Here is an 18384-nt window from a genome sequence, read left to right on the forward strand (position 1 = left end):
TTCGTCTAGAACAGGCGCATGCTGCACCACGTAAGATTGTCTTCATGACCACGGCACGAACACCAGAAATCGGACGCCTGTCTTGCCACAATCCAGTGCAATGCCGCGAGCAGAGCCATCAAGGTCGGTACGCCTCAACATCAACAAGCACTTCTGGAGAGGCATTCGTGCAGCAAGAGATGCCGAGATCACCCGTTCGAGGATCTCAGAGCCTGCCTGGGCGAAGAGAGTATTGCGGCGGATCATGTTGACCCAACGTACTTCCAATGGCTGTTCACCAATCACACATCGTCAACAGATGAGCTCGGCGTTCAAGGCCAATTCAAGACCGTGCCGCTCACTACCACCAACGAACGGCCCTGTAAAATCATCCGATTACGAATTTCGACTCTCCAGTCAGCCAGGCTGAACGGACATCACTTCTGCGTACGATTATGGCAACATCAGGCGGATGAGTATGGAAAACCTTTCAATTACATGTCTCTCAAAGCCTAGAGTGTTAGGCAGCCGCATTGAGCGACTGTCTAGAGCAAGGACTGTTCACTACTGGCTACGTCGGCAAGATCATGTTCCCGTAGGGAGCTGTTGATCGGCCGAACTTCTATACGCAGAATTCCCGAGAAATTGCACACACAAATTTCAGACGTTCGTAGGCGAACGTTTTCTTCAACATCTGACTGTTACCTGGCCGACCATGGCGGCAGTGGTAAGTCGTCGCCGTACAAATGCGATTGAACTTCTAGTCTGGCTGCAGTTCCCAACACGATGTCCAGGATCGACAAATCCAGGTAGATTTCGTGCAAGATTGCGGAGGAAAGGCCGAGAGCAGATGGGATTTTGCACTAGCTATGTGGACCTTCAGCCTGGCTTGATTGATCTTGTGCTCTCAGCTTGCGATGTCAAGTCGGGTATGCGGCTGTTCCTTGGTTCAAGTGCTGCACTCTCAACCAGTCAGTGTCTGGGAATCTGTCGTATCACGATCCCGGGCTTCTTGTGCTAATGCTTGACAGCTGAGATCATTTTCGAGTTCAGGTAGCGTGATTTGGCGTGATGGCAATACTACGCTTCCCAACTGACGAACGACATCCTGATATAGGACTCTCGGTGCCTTGTCCGTTAGCTGCAGGCGGTGCCGAAAATAGTGAACGTTGCGCGGATTCGTCCGCACAGGCTCAGTTGGTGCGATGACCTCCTTGTCAGGCAGATGCTTCGTGGGCCTCTTACCGGGTGCTACTGAGTCCCAAAATGGTTCCACCGTAGTGGATGCCTAGGTACTCGGTGGTATTGAGATGCGCGATGCTGGACGAGTATCTCTAGGTCAAAGAACCGTATGGACTGCGTATGTGGTGGCTTCCATGTCGTTGAGATAGTTCGTGAGAGCGTCTGTGAGCTTCTCTTGATATGTGAGCACTTCCGATAGCAGCTTGGCCATGCTGACGACAGTATCCTTGTGCGATGCAAAGTATGTTAAGTGAACAAGTTGGAGCTCAGCTGGTGGGAGTGAGCTGGTCCACTCAGTCGAGAACGGGCTCCGTTGCTGAAGATGCCGCCCAGCCACTGTAAGCGAGATGGTGCGTTCCGTTGACGAATTTGAACTCTTCTGGCAGCTGTCTCGTCTTGGCGGTGATCCTTCCTTTCTTTGGTCATCTTTTTGCATGCTAAGACTTCGGTAGCCAACTTCTTGGGATGTTCGGAAATGGAAAACAGCAGCCTCATTTAGAAGATTGCCACTCGCAAAGCTCGCTATAGAAGCGTGTCCTTCTCTCGGCATGGAAAGTTTTGCACGCGCAGCGTTTGAAGTCACAGTATCTTCTCGACGCCATTACAGCCTCCAACTTCTGCGGTAAGAGGCTACCTCGAAAGAGTCTGTGTCCCTGCTCCGTGTCCTGTCGTCTTGAGCAGCATGATCATTTCACGAAAATCCTATTGCAAGCATATGAACTCTATGAGCTTCGCGAGGCTCCGCGCAGGTTGCAGCATTTGGTAAACGCAGATGGAAGACCTCACGCCGTTTTCGAGGCAGGTGCCTGCCGGATTTCGAGCTCGATCCTTTTTGTTACCCTGCAATTGCCTTACAGGGGCTTCCGACAACTCACGGTAGCCGATTCCATGATCTTGAAAACAATGTTGGAAGTCCACTGCACATCCTATCTATGATTGCAAGGGAGGAGAAAGGGCACAGATCCTTCATTCCGTACATCGGCGCGTGCTACGCTTGGAATCTTCAGCCTCTTCGCGAAAATCGGGCCCAGACAATGCTGCTGCTCAATGCCCATCCTTCAACGATGGTGACCTCGACCTTATCTCGAACTTCGGGCGAAGAGGAAACCCCCATGCCCAACACTCATCTTTCGTCGATTGCAAACTGGATCTGGTTCCAGGATTGGGCGCGATGCACGACTGTGGATCAACACCAACGGCCGACACATCTGCGTCTACGATCCTCAACCGAGAGATCCTCCTGGCAGCTTTATGCAGCGTCGAGACCCTCCAACTGGTTACACATTCACCATGGCTCTTGTTGTTCGAGGTATGCGGAGGCCGGGAAGCCTCGACCTCGCGATCCCGCCCGGCCGTCGCTGCTACCGTGTTGCTCAAGGTCCCAAAAGGTTCCAGCCGAGAGAACCTTCTGGTGGCTTCATGTTCGCCCACACTCCACAGCGTCGCGACACTCTGACTGGTTATACATTCACGATCAGGAAAGGCTCAACCTCGCGATCCTTCGACAGGCGCGCTGCCACCATGTCGCCCGAGGCCCAAAGAAGTCCAGTCAGGAGATCGTCCTAGCCTCTCTATGCTCGCTCAGGCACTACGGCGTCGAGACCTGGAACTGGTTCCACATTCATCATGGCTCCTCTCGTGCCAAGAAAGCTTCATTCTCGGGATATTTCTCATAGCTACCGTGGTGCCCAAGACCCCGAGAACCCCCGGCCGAGAGAGGCTCCAAATGGCCGTTATTGGGCTGGCATCGACAATGGGAAGGGGGGCTGATGCACTGGGGACGATGAGTGCCCGCCTTCCTCTGCTCTATATGCTAGGGCAAGACCTAACGCATAGCATGTCGCCGGCAACCCTTCCAGATCTGCGTTTCTTGTTCCCGGGAAGGCAAGTCGTTCTAGTGTCTTGTTGTTGATCGCCTCGCAGCCCGAGCAGAAGCTTATGCTCGTTAGAAAAGGCTATAGCGTCTGGTTAAAGATAGCCGTATACAAGATATGTAGGTGAAATCGCTGGGTGAAGCTGGTGAACCTCGCGTGAAGTTTCTTGGTTGAAAATTTGGTCTCCTAACTCTGGAACTGGTCTCTGGACCGCCACGAGTCATCCAAACACTGGCAGTGCCTCGTATGGCATCCATCTGTTTATGCCGCACCCGAGAATTGTGTTTCACCTTCCTGCGCGGATTTTGAGAGCTTGTGGGTGGCTCCTCGGCATGCTGTAAATCCAGTCGATTCTACCGTTTACCAACCCTGCCTGGCGAGCGATTGCGGCCATTTTCTATACTGCCATTTGATAGGTCTGCTGCACCTTCGATCCGAAGGGCTGCGACTCGTGCCGGTGGAGTTGTGCCTAGGAGTTCCTAGTCTCGCTTCCCCCTCGATCGCGTGGGATCTTCTTCTCGACAGCGCCTGGCTGGGCTTGCCTCATTCTGAAACTGAGCACGAATTGCTTCTCTGTCAGCGAACACACCAGACTTTTGCAGGCAGACTCCAAGGTTGGTGCCAGTGCATTAGGGAAGAACTGAAGCTGAAGCAGGAGCATAAGACAGGACTGCTTGAATCACAAGGCCACGGCGCATGTGCAATGAAAAGCAGTAGAGGGCAGAATGCGAAAGTGTGAAAGAAAGAAAAGAAAATCGAGATCGGTCTCCTCAGGATGCAGGTTCAGGCTGCAGCACCTTCGCCATTACGGCAGCACACCCTTCCAATACAATCCCCATCGCTAGGCATAAGCCATGAAGCCTACCGAAACCCACCGAGAAACTCGCAGATCCCGAAGAGAAAATCAAAGTCCTAAGGCCCATTATGCCTCGAGTGCGGACAACCCATTGACGAAGAAGAAAGCCAGAGTAGCGAAGTCAACCATGTACTAGTCTTGCAGGCCAACCCAGAACAAACCAACCCTCATCGCAGCATGGATTTTAGCTGAAAGAAGTAGCTGCGTCCCAATCATCAAGCAATCATAAAGAAAGCCGACGCGTCCACACAAAAGTCCAATCCGGACGAAGGGACAGCTTCACATTGAGATCCGTAGAAGGATCTCAGCCGAGCCATGAGAATTCGGTCCATCTCCGGAGAGCGCGCGGGTGATATCGCTCATATACCTCGTTGCAGAATGCGTTGGCGTACTGTCCATGATCGCTGCGTTCCTTGAGCATGAGGTCGCGAATGGCTACGTCGTGATAATGGAAGGAAGAAATGGTTGCTGTCCAAATCACATAGCAGGAAAGTACCGCAAACGGAGGTTTGTGCGGCAATGCCAGAACGTCCGGGACAGCCATTCTATTCTCACTTTGGGTTCCTGGACGCAATGCGGCCAAAGTTCGATTTGCAATGTGACTATGGCGCGAGGCATCAGACGGCTTCTCTCGCCTTTCATACCAGGTGCCAGGGCCATGAGCTGCCTGAAGGCACCATGAGCACGCAAAAGCTGCCGCTCCCAAAATGTGACCAGGCGCACAGCGTGAGGAGGCTGCAACATGCCGTGCAAAGTTTTCAAGGACATCACTTCGACCAAATGACACGCCACCTCGCAGTCAATTGTCCTGGAGAGCGTGATCAGCCTTGTGTGTGTCCTGACAGCGTGGGTGGTGACCGTTGTCAATACATTGGATGCGTCTCCTGCCAACAGGCAAATTCATCTGAGGCGAGCTTGTCCATCTCCAGGCGCAGCTCCGCAGGCAGGCAGGAGAAGCCAGGTCCAGGCGTGCTTCGTGGGCGTCGTAGTGCGTTTATGGCGACAACAGTTGGAGTGTTGCTGGCCATATCTCTGGCGATTGGCGCTGCTGTTTGTGTTGTCGGCATCATGATGAATTTGCGATGCCTGCCGGTGTAAACTTTGGCATGCAGCCGTCGCCCAGTTGCACGACATCCCTGTCAGTGCCGCTCACAGGCACGTCGCCGAACGTGTCAGCGCCCGTGGAAGGTGCGGGTGAACTGCAAAGTCACACGCAGGACTATCGTATCACCGTCAATTGATAGAATCGATCCATAGAGAACATCATCGTCCGCTGTCTGAGATGGTACCATCATTCAGCCTATCTCCGTTTCAGGCCCTTGCTGTTTGGGAGCATGGGGTGGAGAAGGCCCGAGAGCCGATCGAAAGATAGAAGTCACACGTCGGAAGGTAGAAGGTAGATCGAAGTCTCGGCGCGCCTGCCCTCGTCGCTCCTCACCATTTTTCAGCAGCAGCATTACGCCCCCATTGTCCCAGTCACTCGTGCGAACATATCAGAATGCATGTCGCCTGCACGCAAGAATGCATGATCACTTATACGCGGCGCATTGGGACTGCTTTCACGACTCGTCATCCGCGTAATCTTTGGAATGTGTCTCTTGCGTGTAAGATCGCATAGAGAGGCAGCCGGCGGACAACTCTCCTTTCCCCGGAGCGGCGTCTGCGTCTGCTTCCGTGCATGTGATAGACGTATGTGGATGGATGCGTTGCGTTTGGGATGGAAAAGAATGAGGAGTTGGAATGGCCAAGATCTGGTAGCTGCTTCTCCGTCATAGCATTCCGGCCATGCATTTTCGACCGCCAATGTTCCATGTACATCATCGCTGCACCGTCGTTCCTTGAGGGTGCATTCTGTGCGTCTGTTATGCCAGGACGTCGAGCGGCAGGCGATGGTAGAAGCACAAGGCAATGTAGGCGGGTACGGGATCCATGGACCGTGCAACGATGCACACACCCCTCCAGGAAAAGAACCGGCAATGGAACAAGTCTCAATGGCGACTTGGAACTAAATGTCTGGGCACGACAAGACAGGAGAAGGGCATTGACGGGAGCCACAGCAACGACTGAGATGGCGAATCTCAGCCATCTGAGCTGGCTACCTGGAGAGCCTTCTGGCAGACCGACATTGACGCATGGTTGATAACAGACGCCGAAGATGTGTCTTGATGTATGGGGTCAATGAGTTCTAATCTTCTTGTGGCAATGGGATTGTTCGACGAGCGGCAGATACTGTGGGACGCATGGTTGATGACAGACGACAAAGATGTGTTTTGATATAGCTCCTTGTAGTACGTGACATGCGAAGAGCGATACGAAGTCACACCGACAGGCCTGCGAAGCTGCCAAAGCTGTTTGGGCAACTGGTGAGCTGCCGCGGAGTTGAACACATAAAGCAACGAGGCTTATGGAAGGGTGGACGTCATACCTCAACGAACTCCGCCTCCAACTGTCTTTGCTTGGTCTTGAACATCTCCTTGTGCTGGTTGAACTCACCCATGCCCTAGGGGTTGAAAGTCGACGCGCCAATACAGGAATCATACCGCGTTCTCCGCCTTCTCGTTCCTATGCTCAATTCCAAAGAACTCCGATCAACGATCATCAACACTAGCTTGATGTCAAGTACACGACAGACTGGTACAACTCTGATAATAGCGTAGCCAAACACGGTAGGCTATGCCGTGCTTTCAGTCATACAAATATGCATGTCCAGGTCTTTTATATGCGCTTTGCTGTAAAGATTGTGTCTTGAGGAAGGCGCCGCAGACACTTGCTCGCTGGTCGACATTTCTGTGCTCGTTGCGCGCGTTTCGCGGAATCTGTGCCTTGAGCGTAACGTGGAGATGGTCCAGAAAGACACTTTGCAGCTTTTCATTTTGCAAGCAGTTAAAGCTCCCAGCGTCTGCGAAAATGCACCGGTTGGGTGTTGATCCTGGACCAGCGTTGTTGGCGAGCAGCTATCAATAAGGAAATGATTTGTGTGTCCTCTTCTCGGCAACATTTCTAAAGAAGATAGAATGTCTTGCACGAAAGACAAACTCGAAACCAGTTGTGATCGTTATACGAGGTCTCAGTGTCGCAGATCCTGAACTCATTCCAATCATCGAGGTCCGACCTGAACATATAAAGTTCCCTTAGGTTCTTGAGCTGCTCGACAATCTGCACGAGGAGGACGAAGACGGTGGCTCTTTGATCTTGGTTGAGAGACAAGTGACATTAAATCGTGACACCTGCTTCAACAGTTTATGATCCCGGCAACGTGTACGAATATCACGTTGTCTGGACCCCTATGGGCCTATCCAAACAAGTCGACTTCAACCCCTTCTTAGATGCGACTCGCAGCGAATGTCAAGCCTTCTAGCTATCTATCAATCCAATCTCTTATCGTATAGCAGGCGTGAGTCGGAAACGTATGTAGGGTGTATCATAGGACCGACATAATCGAAGGGCGGAAAGTAAGTGCACTTCAAGCTCAAACCTTGCCCTTCTTTTCCTCGATCGTCCCTATGATATGCATCGTGTGCAACGTGGTTATTGATGGCAATGCTACTCAGCTGTCGAGAACATCCAAGTCACCGGTGCGCTTCGTACACTTCTCGAGGTGATTACGATGTTTTATTCCACGCGTTGTCCTTCCATCCAGTGAATGGATAATGAACGAGTGCTCTTAGTCAGGTGCTGGCTTATCAATGCGGAGGAGTCCTGTCTATAGTAGCTGTTGGCTCTTCTGCCTTGTGTGCTGGGTCTTTGGTAGCACAATATCACCGGGGTTGAGCTTCTGGCGCGACAAGCGTTTGTAGAACCACTCTTGATGTGCCTTGCTTGGGCGTGGTCATGCTGCTTGAGCCGCTGCATGCACTGCCTTGTGTGTGGCGAGGTGTTCAATCACCCTCCAGATTTTCTCAGGATCAAGAGGTTTCCCGTCGGATAGCCGATTTTTTTTCGTCTTCGACTGCGTTCCACATTGCGTTCAGCAGCCGTGACGACTTATCGTTTCTTCCATATCGCCCCTATCTTCTAAACGGTCTGAGGTGAAGCCTGACTCGATGTCTCCTAGTGAAAATCCTCGAATGATGTCGATGTGCATCGTACACGATTTCCATCGCCTCCTGATCCTAGTTGCTGAAAAATTCAGTCGGATGCCCTTGCTTATGGGCTTGAGTTGTGCCAGTCGCCCTTTTCTCGAAGCACCGCCGGATGGCTCTTATAGTGGCCGCTGCAGTGCCAGTCATTCGCTTCGAGCCTGTAGATGCCAGTTGGCAGGTACATGTTGCGCTGTATCAGGCACAGTGCCTGGCATTGATTGACGCTACGATGACAACCCGACTTTGATGAGCTCTCAGAACCCCGCATTCTTCATGCACGACTGTACCTTTATCGCATGCTAGAGTGCTTGCGAGAAGCCACTCAAGTCGGCACAGATGATGTTTATGTAGGGAGACTGAAATTTTGCGCCAAATGGCTGTCACCAGTGCCTTAATTGGTGCTTACATTCCTAAAGAATGGAGCTGCATTCGTCCACGAGCTTTCGGATGAGCCTGATGATGCGATTAGACTCGCGCATCCGGTCATGATAAGCATTCCCTTTCCCCCAGTAGCGATTCCGTCATTCCCATATCGGTGCCTGGGTCGGGGTCGTAGAAGATCAATTATTTCGGGTCTCCACTTGAACATGCGATACATAGAAGTGGTCACAGTTTCAGCTTCTTCATTTCGCAACGGCTAGACCTGTACAAACTGTGAGAAGCAGTCGGCCATGACCAGTAAGTATCGATACATTCCTGGTCCACGGGGCTCAAATGGCTCCATCTGGGCGATCTCCATTACCTCGCCGGGGTGCAGTAGTGCGGGCCTGCTGAAGGACTCGGTGTGGATCGCCGAGACCTACAAGGCGCAGAAAAAGCAGCTCTGTACATAATCGTGCGGGTCTTCGAGCATTGTTGGCCGCCAAAACTGGCTGAGCAGCTTGCTGATATACTGCTTTGCTGTTGAAGCGTCCGCACTCATGACGCTTCTTCGCCAGGATACTCGCAACCTTCTGTGATTGTACACACGAAAGTCACTCGTTGGAGACTGCCGCCTTTTTCCTTCTCATCGTCCAGCCCCAGCAGGTAGATGTCCTCGGCCATGCCAGCGGAGCATAGAGATGCCAGGCCCTCTGGCACACTGTGGGCGTTCTGGGTGGTAGTTGAACGGTATCTGTGTAGCTCAGGGCGCGACAAATCACGGCGGCTATTGGTGGCGTCCGTCAGGAATTGGACAGCTTGCCGCATGATAAGACGTCCTTTGCCGATGACTGCGGTGGCGACTTCAAGCTGCGCGATCTCGTTGATGTCTCTCTTGCTGGTGCGGAGCAGTGATCCTCGAGGGGCAGCGTTCTGCAAGAACTTCAGAATGCTGGCCTCAGCCACGAATGTACTCATTTCATCTTTCCACATCTTGTTGACGTGGTTGTAGCGCCGATCATCTGGAAACGTATCCAGTACGCATTGTCTACATCGAACTTGGTGAAGATTCTATGCTCTAGGTAGCTGGCGTATCGATAGACTTCCTGCATAAGCTGCATTTGAAAACCTGCGTTATCCACCTACACGTAGTGGTAGTTGAGCATCAATCATAGTCTGTCCTTGCGTGACTTCTTCATCAGCACTATGCCCCATTATAAAAGTTGGTCGTTTGCTGGTAGGTGCTCTAGTACATAGCATTCTTGCAATCCTCGAGTCCTTCTGCAGCAAATCTCTGGTCGACGTTCAGCCTCTGTAGCCTCCTCTCAGTCGAGAATTTGCGGGCGTGGGTAGCAGCTTCTAGATAGCTGACTGCAACGATGAGATCGACATCAATGACCTTTGCGCGTTGAAGATGGGTATGTAGTGAATCGGATCGGCAGATGGCATTTGAAAAGCTGTGTTCGCTGTGAATGGGTTCGACTTCTGGGATGACGCGGCCTTGCGCGGGTGATAATTCTGGTGTGGCTATTGGTGTGTCTTCTCTGTATGGAAACGGCTGCGCGATGCCTGCATCGCGGAAGGCTTGGTTTCGATCTTCGCGTGGAGGGCTTCCTATAACAGATGTTGCCTGCGTGATGGACGTTTGCCTCTGAAGTCTCATTTGCTCCAAATTGTTCACTTCTTCGAGCAGGGCCATTGTGTTGGTCAGGATGTAATCTTGACCCTGATCCTGATCGCGGGTCGCTTTCGAGGCCTGCTGAGGCTGGTTCGAGTGCATGTAATAACTTTGCACTGCTGCTGGCAGTGTCTGTCTTGATCCTGAGCCTTTTCATGTCGTGACGAGGCCGCCTTACAAATCCTTGTCGGAGTCAGAGTTGGAGTTATCATCCTCACTGTCGGAGATCTCATTGTTGCTACTGTCGTCTCTCATCGCAGCAGCCAGGATGCGATAACTGAAGTCCTCTATGAATTGCCGAACTTCGGCAGTCTCTGATTGCTGATTATCCATTGCCGTTGCCGTCTTTGGAACTGCTCTTACTCGCTTGCTCTTTCGCAGCGGTGTAGTAATTGCTGCTGTATTCTCGCCGATCTGCAGATCGCTAAGATAAATTTGTTCCTTTGCGAATGTCGATGCGGGCATTTACCTCGTGGAGAAACTACAACGAGAGGTTGCCCCTCTCTGAAGGGCATATGAATACTCATGTCTCTCGCATGACGCCCCCGACCTTGATCCAGAGCGTGAGAAAGAAGTCCAATGCCACAATTTCTCTATAAGGAACGCTGATTCATATCCCAGGAAAGCCATACTTATTTAAGTTATGAAGCCTCGATTCTAGCGCCTGGCGGAGGTGCGGATAGATGAGCTTGATGTCGGAACCGTTGGTCTGCGGCTACGGCCTGTCAAGAATCGCTGCGGCGTGCTCGTCTTCCCTTTGGTGCCTGAGCCAAATGGATGCCGGAACGCAGACGCGTTGTCCTTGCACAGTCTGTTCTGAAAGCGGGTCATGAACGAGTGCACTGCACTGCTGATTTTATTGGCGCCAGCTGCGAAACGAGTGCTGTCCGGTTTTCTAAGCTTCTTCTTCGGTGCCCCTTGCGACTGCGGTCTGCACAGCAGAGAGGAGGTTCTGGCTGCTGTCCGCGTTGTTCGTTGGATCCTGCTTCTTCGTCTCAGTGGCATTGACGTGGGCTTGCAGTATCCGCTCGTGTGGTGCAAGATATCCAGTGCTCACAGACTGAGCTTGTGGCGCTTGGACAGCAAACACATAATTAGGATCGTATCGCTGCCCGGCCGGCTCTTCTGGTGCGGCTGGGGGTCCCCATCCAGTGCCCTCAGTGATGACTTCCAAGGACTTCTCCTTTGTTTTGGCCCACGAAAGCGCGGCTGCGAGGACAAGCGCCTGGTCTCGTCGCTCAACCGCTCGTCGCTCAACCACGGTGCCCTCTACACAAGCCAAGTCAATGGTAGCTTGACCTCGACCTGCTCTGGGAGGTTGGCTGCATCTGGAGGCGCTGAATGGAACATGGCTTTGATCGGCTTCATTGGATCTTTACGCTTGTTGACTATGCGCACGATTTCGCCTGAGTTCCTTGATCGGGCGTTGCTCTACGCCTCGCGCTGCATCTGATATCTCTTCATCAATCCTTCCTCGCGTTGTTCCTGCATCATTGGCATAGACTTACGTTGACATTATGGCTGGTGATGCAGGTGTCTCGTCTGGTGACTCTGCCATAAGGAGCGACTGCGTTGATCTTGGTATGCCGGCCGGCAAACCGCATTGTGACTTTTGTTCTGCATTCTCGCGGAGTCTGGCTGCATGCCAGGTGCCCGTGGCGTCTGCGGAGGCTGCTGGTCATTCATGGGTGGCCGATTGATTGAGTTGTTCTGATGATAGGCATTGTTCCGCTCCCTCGCCAAGGATACAGAAAACGTGTCTGGTCCCCAGGCAATCCAATGCATGTTCACTCGGTACCCGAACGGCCTCGATTCCTGCATATCGCGCTCAAAGGATTTCCCAGCTATGCCGGTACAAGGGCGCTCCATTGACAATCTTATAGCCAGAGTGCGTTGGATCGAAGTTCGGGCATCTCTCGCGAGTACATCTCAGCGCCTCTTGGCAGTACTGTGGAAATCCAAATTGGCTCCCTGGTTGGCGTGCTGGCCGGAAGGTGTCCTGCGAAGTCGTGTACTGTCATGGTAATCGTTGCGGGGGTGGCCGATGCCGCTGCTGCTGCTGATGTGACTGCTGTGTGGAGCTATATTGCTGTCGCGGCGGAAAGTGCTGCTACTGCGGGGGTGTCATGCTAGGCGGAGGCGAGAAGACCTGCTGATATTGACAAGTCTGCAGGTTACACACATGGTGCCTGTTTGGCTGAAATGTCGATGGCTGCGGCTGGAAGTAGACTGGAGCTTCTACATGACGCCTCACTGTCCGGTGGTGGTTGTTGCTCGCGAAGCTGAACAGACAGTGACTGTGGATTGTCGTGCTATGGTGAGCCTGGCGCATTCAGCGGAAGCTTTCTCTCGTTTCTTGCACCCCTCGTGTTCCGCAATCTCATTGCCGAGCCCGATGGCACTCTTCAGCGTTCTGCATGACTTCTGTGGGCGTGTTTGGTTGCGGTGACCAGTTCAGCAGCTTTCTCTTGTCCATCAGGCCTTGGAAGGGAGGATCAATCGCCCTTACAAGCACCGAGTTTGTGGCACCCGTGGTGCGGGAGCTGCGCAACAACCCAAGCACACGGACATGGTGTTCTTCGACAGCTTCGTTTTCACCTCATTCGATGGTTGCCAATTCGCGCATGGCGGTGCCATTGTTCTTCGGTGCTCGCGATTTGCCAGGGTACTAGGTCATAAACGCCTTCGTCACTGTAGCTTGGGCACAGACGTCTTCTTCAATCGGACCGGACATCGCAGTACCAGTGTCCATTGCCAAGTACTCTGACATCTCTTCACCTGCTTATGAAGGAGCATGACAGCATCATGTGGAAGTCCTCAAGCCAGCTCTTCGTCGTTGAAGATACGATCTTTTGTTGCCTACTGAACCTGCTGATCCATCGTCTGCAATTATTCGAAAGCTGTAATGCCGAGAGGTCGGTGGCTGTTGGTCCGCCATCCCCATGGTGCTTGTGCTTGTGCGGGATGATCGTGTTGTTACTGAGGACTCCGAAGACGCTGGTGCAGGTCTTGGTGGTCTCTGCGGAGTAGCGATCGGTGTGCCTGTCGAGTTCTTTCATGGGCGGATGGGGAGCTGGAGCCTGCAATTTCGGTGTAGCTGGCCAACACCGTGGAACGACGGTCGCCCTCCAGGTGATAGAGGACTCGAGGGGAAGCGCTTTGTAGGGCTGTCATCCAGCTGTCCAGTCCGTGATTCTTCCTCTGGCGACCGACCACTGTCACTTTCCGACGCGGTGGCCGCAAGGCTCGTGGGAGCTTCTTCTTCGCCTTGCCCGAGAGCGGTGTATGAGGTAACCAGATCTTCTGTGTCGCTCAGATGTTTTTCGCGTCTATGCGCGTGTGCGTATGCGGTGCCACGAAGCTGAACTTCTGTGCATCCAGCGCAGCCTGCAACCACACGAGGCGAGCCTCCCGCTGCCCGGGTTTTCCCTCGTGCTCTTTCTATGCCTTGCGAAGGTCTTGAATGTGTTGCCCAAGTGCGAGAATGCACTCTAGGGACGTGCTGGGCGTGTCGGATCGAACGCGCTTGTATCGGAAGTCGTTGGGTTCGTGTGGTCGGCCACCGTGGGCAATGCTAGATCTCTGTGCTGACTGAGTACTGTTATGCTGTAGACTGCTGATTCTGCTGGGGATCTGATGATCACGAATAACTGAGATGTGCTGGGTAACTGAGAGTGCTCTATTCTTCGTCTGGCCTATGGTTCTGCTGAACGCCCACAAATGCTGCAAAACTCGTACGCTCTCAAATGCACCTATGACTCCCTTTTCCTGAGCGACAACACCACCTACCTCTCTATGAGCCAAAAAACCATAGATGTTGTGACCAAGCATTCGAGGAAGATCGAATAATCTGAAGACCGTGGTATCAGATTCTAGCGTTGGCGTTGAGGGCGCAGCGCCGATTATGCAGGTGTCCTTCAGTGACATGATCGTGCGCCAAAGCCATCCAGGACTGCACCGGTTCTAGTTGCGTTGTTGGCGGCGACGGCGCCGGCGTCGGTGGAGGCGCGCGAGGGAGGGCGAGGCTCGCTCATCTTGAGACTTCGCTGTTGTGTAGAGGCGGGCTTTCAGATTGCGCGACGACCGCAGTTACGTGTCAAGCTTCAGATCGCGAGCTCGGGCTTTGAGATCGCGACAAGTGCGGGCTGTGGGCTTTCAGATCGCGACTCTGGTCACGTGCACCGTTGATGTTTGGAAGCTTGCTGAGCCTTGCTCGGCTTCGAGTGCCGAACTTCCCCGCGGCTCTCGAGCTCGAGCAGGCCCTTTGCCAACCAACGATCCCGTGGCTGACACTGCAGCACGGCTCTTTACCTCTCACCAACACATCTGCGAACAAGACGGACGGCCTGATCTACGATGCCCACTACCGAGCTGTCCAACCAGACGCTGATGACAATGGCAGCAAAGAGAAGACGGTGCCTGCACGCTGTACGTACTACTCCCCCGACATGATCGCCAAAGTCGAGCCGCTGGAATCACGAATAGGCCATTGCGCGCTACAATACGACGTCTGCCGATGCTCGTAGCGATGCCGCTCCTCCTCTACCACTGCATACGCCTTTTCGGATCCAACTTTGGATGTATAAGAAAGAGAAGGAGGTCGTCAGAGCAGGTGTCAAGAACGAGGTGGTCAGAGCATGTGTCAGTGGAACATCGCAGCAGATTCCTCTTTGGCTGAACAGAAAAGGCCCAGATAGCGTGAATGAAAGACACACAGATCCTGCAAATCGTCTCACGTTGCACCAATTTCAGACACAACCATGTCCGCTGTTCTCGACGTGGTGAAACAAGCCCTACTCCCTCGGCCGCTCTGTTGTCCTCGAAGACTTCAGTCGGCAGAAAGGCCTGCATGGAAGCCGAAATGGTATGGAAACCTGACCAGTGGTCGCCGGCCTTTGGCAGGAATGGCACTCCGCTCATGGCACTGCGACAATAGCTCCGCTGCTCCTGCTCGCGAATTCCAGAGATGCGTGCAGCAGATGCTCATGCGCTTTCCGTGTAGAACGTCTCAGTACTCCTTCATAAAGGTCAAAGAGAGAAAGGATAATCCGAGCAAAGCCCACAGCCGCGATGTTGATACAGAATGCGCAAGTGCGTCAAACCATTACATTGTCATCTGCCTCAAAGTCACTGCCATCTCGCGCGATACGAGCGAGTAATCAGATTTCCCAGAAGCACTGCGTGCGTGTGTTGCAGGGCATGGAGTCAATAACAAGTGTCGCCTTGGGTCTATACAGCTTGTGCGCAGGCAGCCATTACGGCGATGGTGACTGTCCTGACTACGTTGCAGCAGGCGACACACGACACAGAGGCAACGAATCGAGATTTGAAATGCTGATTTCTCAAGAACTGGGGTGAATGGGAAGTTGTTCATTTCATTGGAGATGGACGACTGTGCCGATACATTCCTCGATGCGTTGCTGTGGATGCTGAGCCTTGTGCTTCTTTGCTGCCTGCCAATGCGTTCCATGCGAGAACAACATCCTGCTTGATGTTCCTATGCGTCTGGCCACCTTTGGATCGCACCCTCGCGATCCCAACGGAAAGAGCGTAGCTTCAGATCGCATGGGTGACTTCGGATCGCATTTTCGCGATCCCAAACGGAAAATTCCAGAATAGGCGATTTCGAGCGTGGAACTCAAGCGTCAAGCATTCATCGCCTTCCCCGATTTGCAGGCAGCTGAACTTGGATGCATCTCGAACATACGCCTGAAAGCGAGGTCTGCAGGTCCCGGCCGACCTTGCCTTGCTCATCGGATTTTGGGTGATATTGGAGTATCGCGCGTTGCCTGTGGTCATGAAAATTATGCGAATATGCACCAAACGGTGAGCTTTGCAGTGTTCGTAAGCTATCTATAGCATCCTTGATCCAATGGTGATGCACGCTCTCAAAGTCGGGTCAAGCTTCTTGGCCTTGCCTACAAGCTTGGAGATGATTGAGATGAGGTATCCCGCCGTCTTACCGCTGCCTGCTGCACGCGTGACTCTGAGTGGAAACATGGTGTAGGTAGAGACGACTTGCCAGTCTGGGCGATCTCAACGACGTCGTGACCGCTGTGGAGTGCGGAGATCGTGCATGCTTGAATGGGCGTAGACATAATCGGCGAGTTCGATGTTCTGTAGCACAACTCGGTGCAGGCCAGCATCGGTAAGCGCATCGGAAGCCTGTGACACACTCGAAGCACTCGCCGGTCAGGCCGCCAGCATCCTTGCGTGTCTCTGGGCAGTCACGCGCGAAATGACACTCGTCTGTACAGCCAAGAGCAGTGAGCCAATGTGCTTGGTAATGGAAGGATGACTTACTTGCGACAGCCGCTATCGTGAGGGGTGTCGGCGTGCTTAGACACGCTGTCGGCGGGAAAACCACGGTCAATGTTGTCGTCGCGAGTGTCACTATCGGCCTGCCAGCCATCAGCGCGCCGCCAGCACCTGGCAAATGTCAGTAAGTTGGACAGCGATTGGAGGAGGTAAACTTACGCTCTCAATAGGAGCGATTCTTGCAGGTCCCTCGACAATGACCTTGACGTCGTCGATGATGGTGCGGTGTATGCCCTTCCAGGCCTTCCAGGGCTTGAATTCAGAGCCAAAGAGAACGTTCTCTCGTTCTGGGAGTCGTGCCTCAATGGTGTCGATGACGGTGCGGTATGTGCCTTCGCGAAACTTGAACTCAGAGCCAGAGAGAATGTACTCCAGTTCCGGGACTCGCGCCTCAATGTCGTCGACGATGGCGCAGTGTGTGCCCTCGCGGAGATTGAATTCGGAACCAAAGAGAATGTTCTGGGACCCGTGCCTGAATGTCATCGATGCCGGTGCGGTTTGCGTCCTCGCGAAGATTGAATTCCGAACCAAGGCGAATTTTCTTTCTTGAACTCGCAGCGCGACGTCTCCGTTTTCTCCTGGCCACTCGTAGACAGCGCCCTGGCCGAACCAGTTGCCGCCGTTTCCTCTAAAGTGCCAGAGAGCATCGCAGTCGAACGAGAATGTCTCTGGCCAATCCAGACCACTGGTAGTAAAAATGAGCAAACTGGCGCCATGAGCCGACTGCAAGACACATTACTGCAACTAGTGCTTCGAGAGAAGAAGTGTAAAACGCTTGTGGGATGGATTAGGTAGGACCGAACACCACTATCACCCATGTCAGGTTCGTGTTCGTGAAGAGCATGCCCAAAGCTTGACCGATGGGGTGAGAGAAAGCACTAGATCGCTCGCAGCGCAGTTATGCGCGTTTGCTGATGGCGTTGGGAAACGAGTGACTTGACAAGTTGTCGCAGTTACTGAAGCGTTTATGTGGAGTACCACGAGGTGTTCGGCTGACTTCGAGGTGCTTGTCGTAATATTGTATGACTGGCAGTGTAATGAACGCGATCTGTGTGGATGTAAACGGCAGAAGGTGCGGGTTCCCAGCAGTTTGCTAGATTTTGACATCCCTGCAGGCTCTGGAGCTGCCTGAAGTCGCAGTTACACCTGCACCCACGGCCACTATACCCGTCTGCTCTCCCCAAGTCGGGTTCGTGTAGTTTACATAGCGCAGAGTTGCAGCGATTGCGCCCTTGCCTGTGACACCATTACCCGCAGGCAGCCTGAAACCCAGTTGTCCTTCACCTAGAGCGTTCAAGTCTCACATGGCAGTGGGCATAGATTTGGCCTTTGTGATCGCAAAATCTGGATCTGAAGTAACTCTCCCTCCTTTGGGATCGCAAGAATACGATCTCAAAGGTTTAGGATAACGAAATCACGCTCCGAAGTAACTCGCTCTTCTTTGGGATCGCGAAGCCACGATCCGAAGTGTTTGGGATCGCGAAAACATGATCTGAAGTAACTCTCCTTCCTTTGGGGTGGTAAAGACACAATCTGAAGTTCCTCTCTTTCCCTTGGGGTGGTAAAGATACAATCTGGAGTTCCTCTCTTACGTTCAAGCTGATTACACCCTGCCCATCTCTCTTTCCATTGGGACCGCGCAAAGCGAATCCGAGAGCAGCGCCGGGCACTGCCTACCCAGGGGAGCTCTCGTGGATGACTCGCCGCAGAAGAAGGATCCGGAGCCACTGGGTCTCAGCATCAGGAACTCGAAGTAAATGTAGACAGGACATGAATGCGCGATGTGGAAAATCAGACAATGAGCAGCAGATGAGTAGCATTCATCTGACACACCGTCTTGATCCAACAATTCAATTCATCCAACGCTTCATCTAACACTTCACCTAACACAATTTCATCTACCACACTTCATCCAACGAATTTTCATTCAACACACTCCATCCAAATCAGACATCATCCGCCACGCCTTTATCCGATGCATGCTCAAGATTGGAA

At 52.9% G+C, this 18384-nt stretch overlaps 7 protein-coding genes across 7 annotated transcripts; 3 read left to right on the plus strand and 4 right to left on the minus strand.

Annotated features, from left to right (window-relative positions):
- Window positions 1-18: 18 nt before the first annotated feature.
- On the plus strand, window positions 19-876 carry MYCFIDRAFT_180068 (uncharacterized protein; the record flags this gene model as incomplete). Its single annotated transcript, XM_007934047.1, has 7 exons — window positions 19-30; window positions 67-479; window positions 518-554; window positions 579-584; window positions 644-703; window positions 744-797; window positions 847-876. The coding sequence occupies 7 exons, from the start codon at window positions 19-21 to the stop codon at window positions 874-876; spliced, it is 612 nt and encodes a 203-aa protein (XP_007932238.1).
- Window positions 877-899: 23 nt separating this feature from the next.
- MYCFIDRAFT_180069 (uncharacterized protein) lies at window positions 900-2276 on the minus strand (the record flags this gene model as incomplete). Its single annotated transcript, XM_007934048.1, has 9 exons — window positions 900-922; window positions 949-1230; window positions 1256-1313; window positions 1337-1739; window positions 1786-1893; window positions 1917-1960; window positions 1990-2061; window positions 2097-2147; window positions 2181-2276. 9 exons carry the CDS (start codon window positions 2274-2276, stop codon window positions 900-902), a joined length of 1137 nt encoding a protein of 378 aa, XP_007932239.1.
- A 57-nt stretch (window positions 2277-2333) lies between these two features.
- Window positions 2334-7277, plus strand: MYCFIDRAFT_180070 (uncharacterized protein; the record flags this gene model as incomplete). Its single annotated transcript, XM_007934049.1, has 43 exons — window positions 2334-2353; window positions 2382-2769; window positions 2807-3118; window positions 3145-3165; window positions 3219-3231; window positions 3258-3414; window positions 3443-3552; window positions 3579-3713; window positions 3734-3830; window positions 3870-4004; window positions 4030-4071; window positions 4096-4156; window positions 4187-4244; window positions 4272-4393; window positions 4437-4443; window positions 4478-4677; window positions 4707-4768; window positions 4797-4927; window positions 4961-5043; window positions 5075-5132; window positions 5159-5183; window positions 5209-5290; window positions 5324-5340; window positions 5400-5519; window positions 5561-5609; window positions 5639-5795; window positions 5823-5843; window positions 5866-5887; window positions 5914-6086; window positions 6135-6147; window positions 6172-6182; window positions 6206-6216; window positions 6241-6314; window positions 6352-6427; window positions 6456-6604; window positions 6640-6661; window positions 6702-6740; window positions 6780-6866; window positions 6890-6926; window positions 6982-6999; window positions 7031-7056; window positions 7096-7158; window positions 7191-7277. 43 exons carry the CDS (start codon window positions 2334-2336, stop codon window positions 7275-7277), a joined length of 3591 nt encoding a protein of 1196 aa, XP_007932240.1.
- Window positions 7278-7316: 39 nt separating this feature from the next.
- Window positions 7317-10701, minus strand: MYCFIDRAFT_180071 (uncharacterized protein; the record flags this gene model as incomplete). The annotated part of the gene is given in 25 exon segments (XM_007934050.1): window positions 7317-7452; window positions 7476-7497; window positions 7525-7543; window positions 7573-7679; window positions 7714-7726; window positions 7755-7806; window positions 7838-7934; window positions 7972-8104; window positions 8140-8241; window positions 8268-8320; window positions 8356-8410; window positions 8440-8608; window positions 8644-8651; window positions 8683-8832; window positions 8863-8917; window positions 8959-8975; window positions 9003-9366; window positions 9396-9495; window positions 9536-9627; window positions 9647-10007; window positions 10037-10051; window positions 10075-10158; window positions 10189-10214; window positions 10250-10495; window positions 10541-10701. The coding sequence occupies 25 exon segments, from the start codon at window positions 10699-10701 to the stop codon at window positions 7317-7319; spliced, it is 2637 nt and encodes an 878-aa protein (XP_007932241.1).
- A 27-nt stretch (window positions 10702-10728) lies between these two features.
- On the minus strand, window positions 10729-14625 carry MYCFIDRAFT_180072 (uncharacterized protein; the record flags this gene model as incomplete). Its single annotated transcript, XM_007934051.1, has 23 exons — window positions 10729-10977; window positions 11009-11323; window positions 11347-11444; window positions 11470-11540; window positions 11586-11638; window positions 11671-11984; window positions 12021-12130; window positions 12186-12223; window positions 12254-12324; window positions 12360-12394; window positions 12434-12495; window positions 12522-12552; window positions 12587-12739; window positions 12764-12832; window positions 12871-13144; window positions 13180-13529; window positions 13562-14034; window positions 14058-14112; window positions 14165-14223; window positions 14254-14357; window positions 14390-14457; window positions 14486-14590; window positions 14621-14625. The coding sequence occupies 23 exons, from the start codon at window positions 14623-14625 to the stop codon at window positions 10729-10731; spliced, it is 3162 nt and encodes a 1053-aa protein (XP_007932242.1).
- Window positions 14626-14649: 24 nt separating this feature from the next.
- Window positions 14650-15401, plus strand: MYCFIDRAFT_180073 (uncharacterized protein; the record flags this gene model as incomplete). Its single annotated transcript, XM_007934052.1, has 5 exons — window positions 14650-14849; window positions 14897-15166; window positions 15199-15258; window positions 15288-15354; window positions 15381-15401. The coding sequence occupies 5 exons, from the start codon at window positions 14650-14652 to the stop codon at window positions 15399-15401; spliced, it is 618 nt and encodes a 205-aa protein (XP_007932243.1).
- A 45-nt stretch (window positions 15402-15446) lies between these two features.
- MYCFIDRAFT_180074 (uncharacterized protein) lies at window positions 15447-18370 on the minus strand (the record flags this gene model as incomplete). The annotated part of the gene is made up of 20 exons (XM_007934053.1): window positions 15447-15524; window positions 15553-15625; window positions 15674-15860; window positions 15892-15902; window positions 15956-16057; window positions 16090-16199; window positions 16244-16290; window positions 16317-16386; window positions 16419-16472; window positions 16501-17112; window positions 17198-17267; window positions 17319-17381; window positions 17417-17517; window positions 17546-17651; window positions 17694-17754; window positions 17808-18122; window positions 18160-18225; window positions 18254-18260; window positions 18297-18324; window positions 18354-18370. The coding sequence occupies 20 exons, from the start codon at window positions 18368-18370 to the stop codon at window positions 15447-15449; spliced, it is 2178 nt and encodes a 725-aa protein (XP_007932244.1).
- Between the last annotated feature and the right edge of the window lie 14 nt (window positions 18371-18384).

This window comes from Pseudocercospora fijiensis, assembly GCF_000340215.1.
Source record: "Pseudocercospora fijiensis CIRAD86 unplaced genomic scaffold MYCFIscaffold_13, whole genome shotgun sequence".
Taxonomy (NCBI): Eukaryota; Fungi; Ascomycota; class Dothideomycetes; order Mycosphaerellales; family Mycosphaerellaceae; genus Pseudocercospora; species Pseudocercospora fijiensis.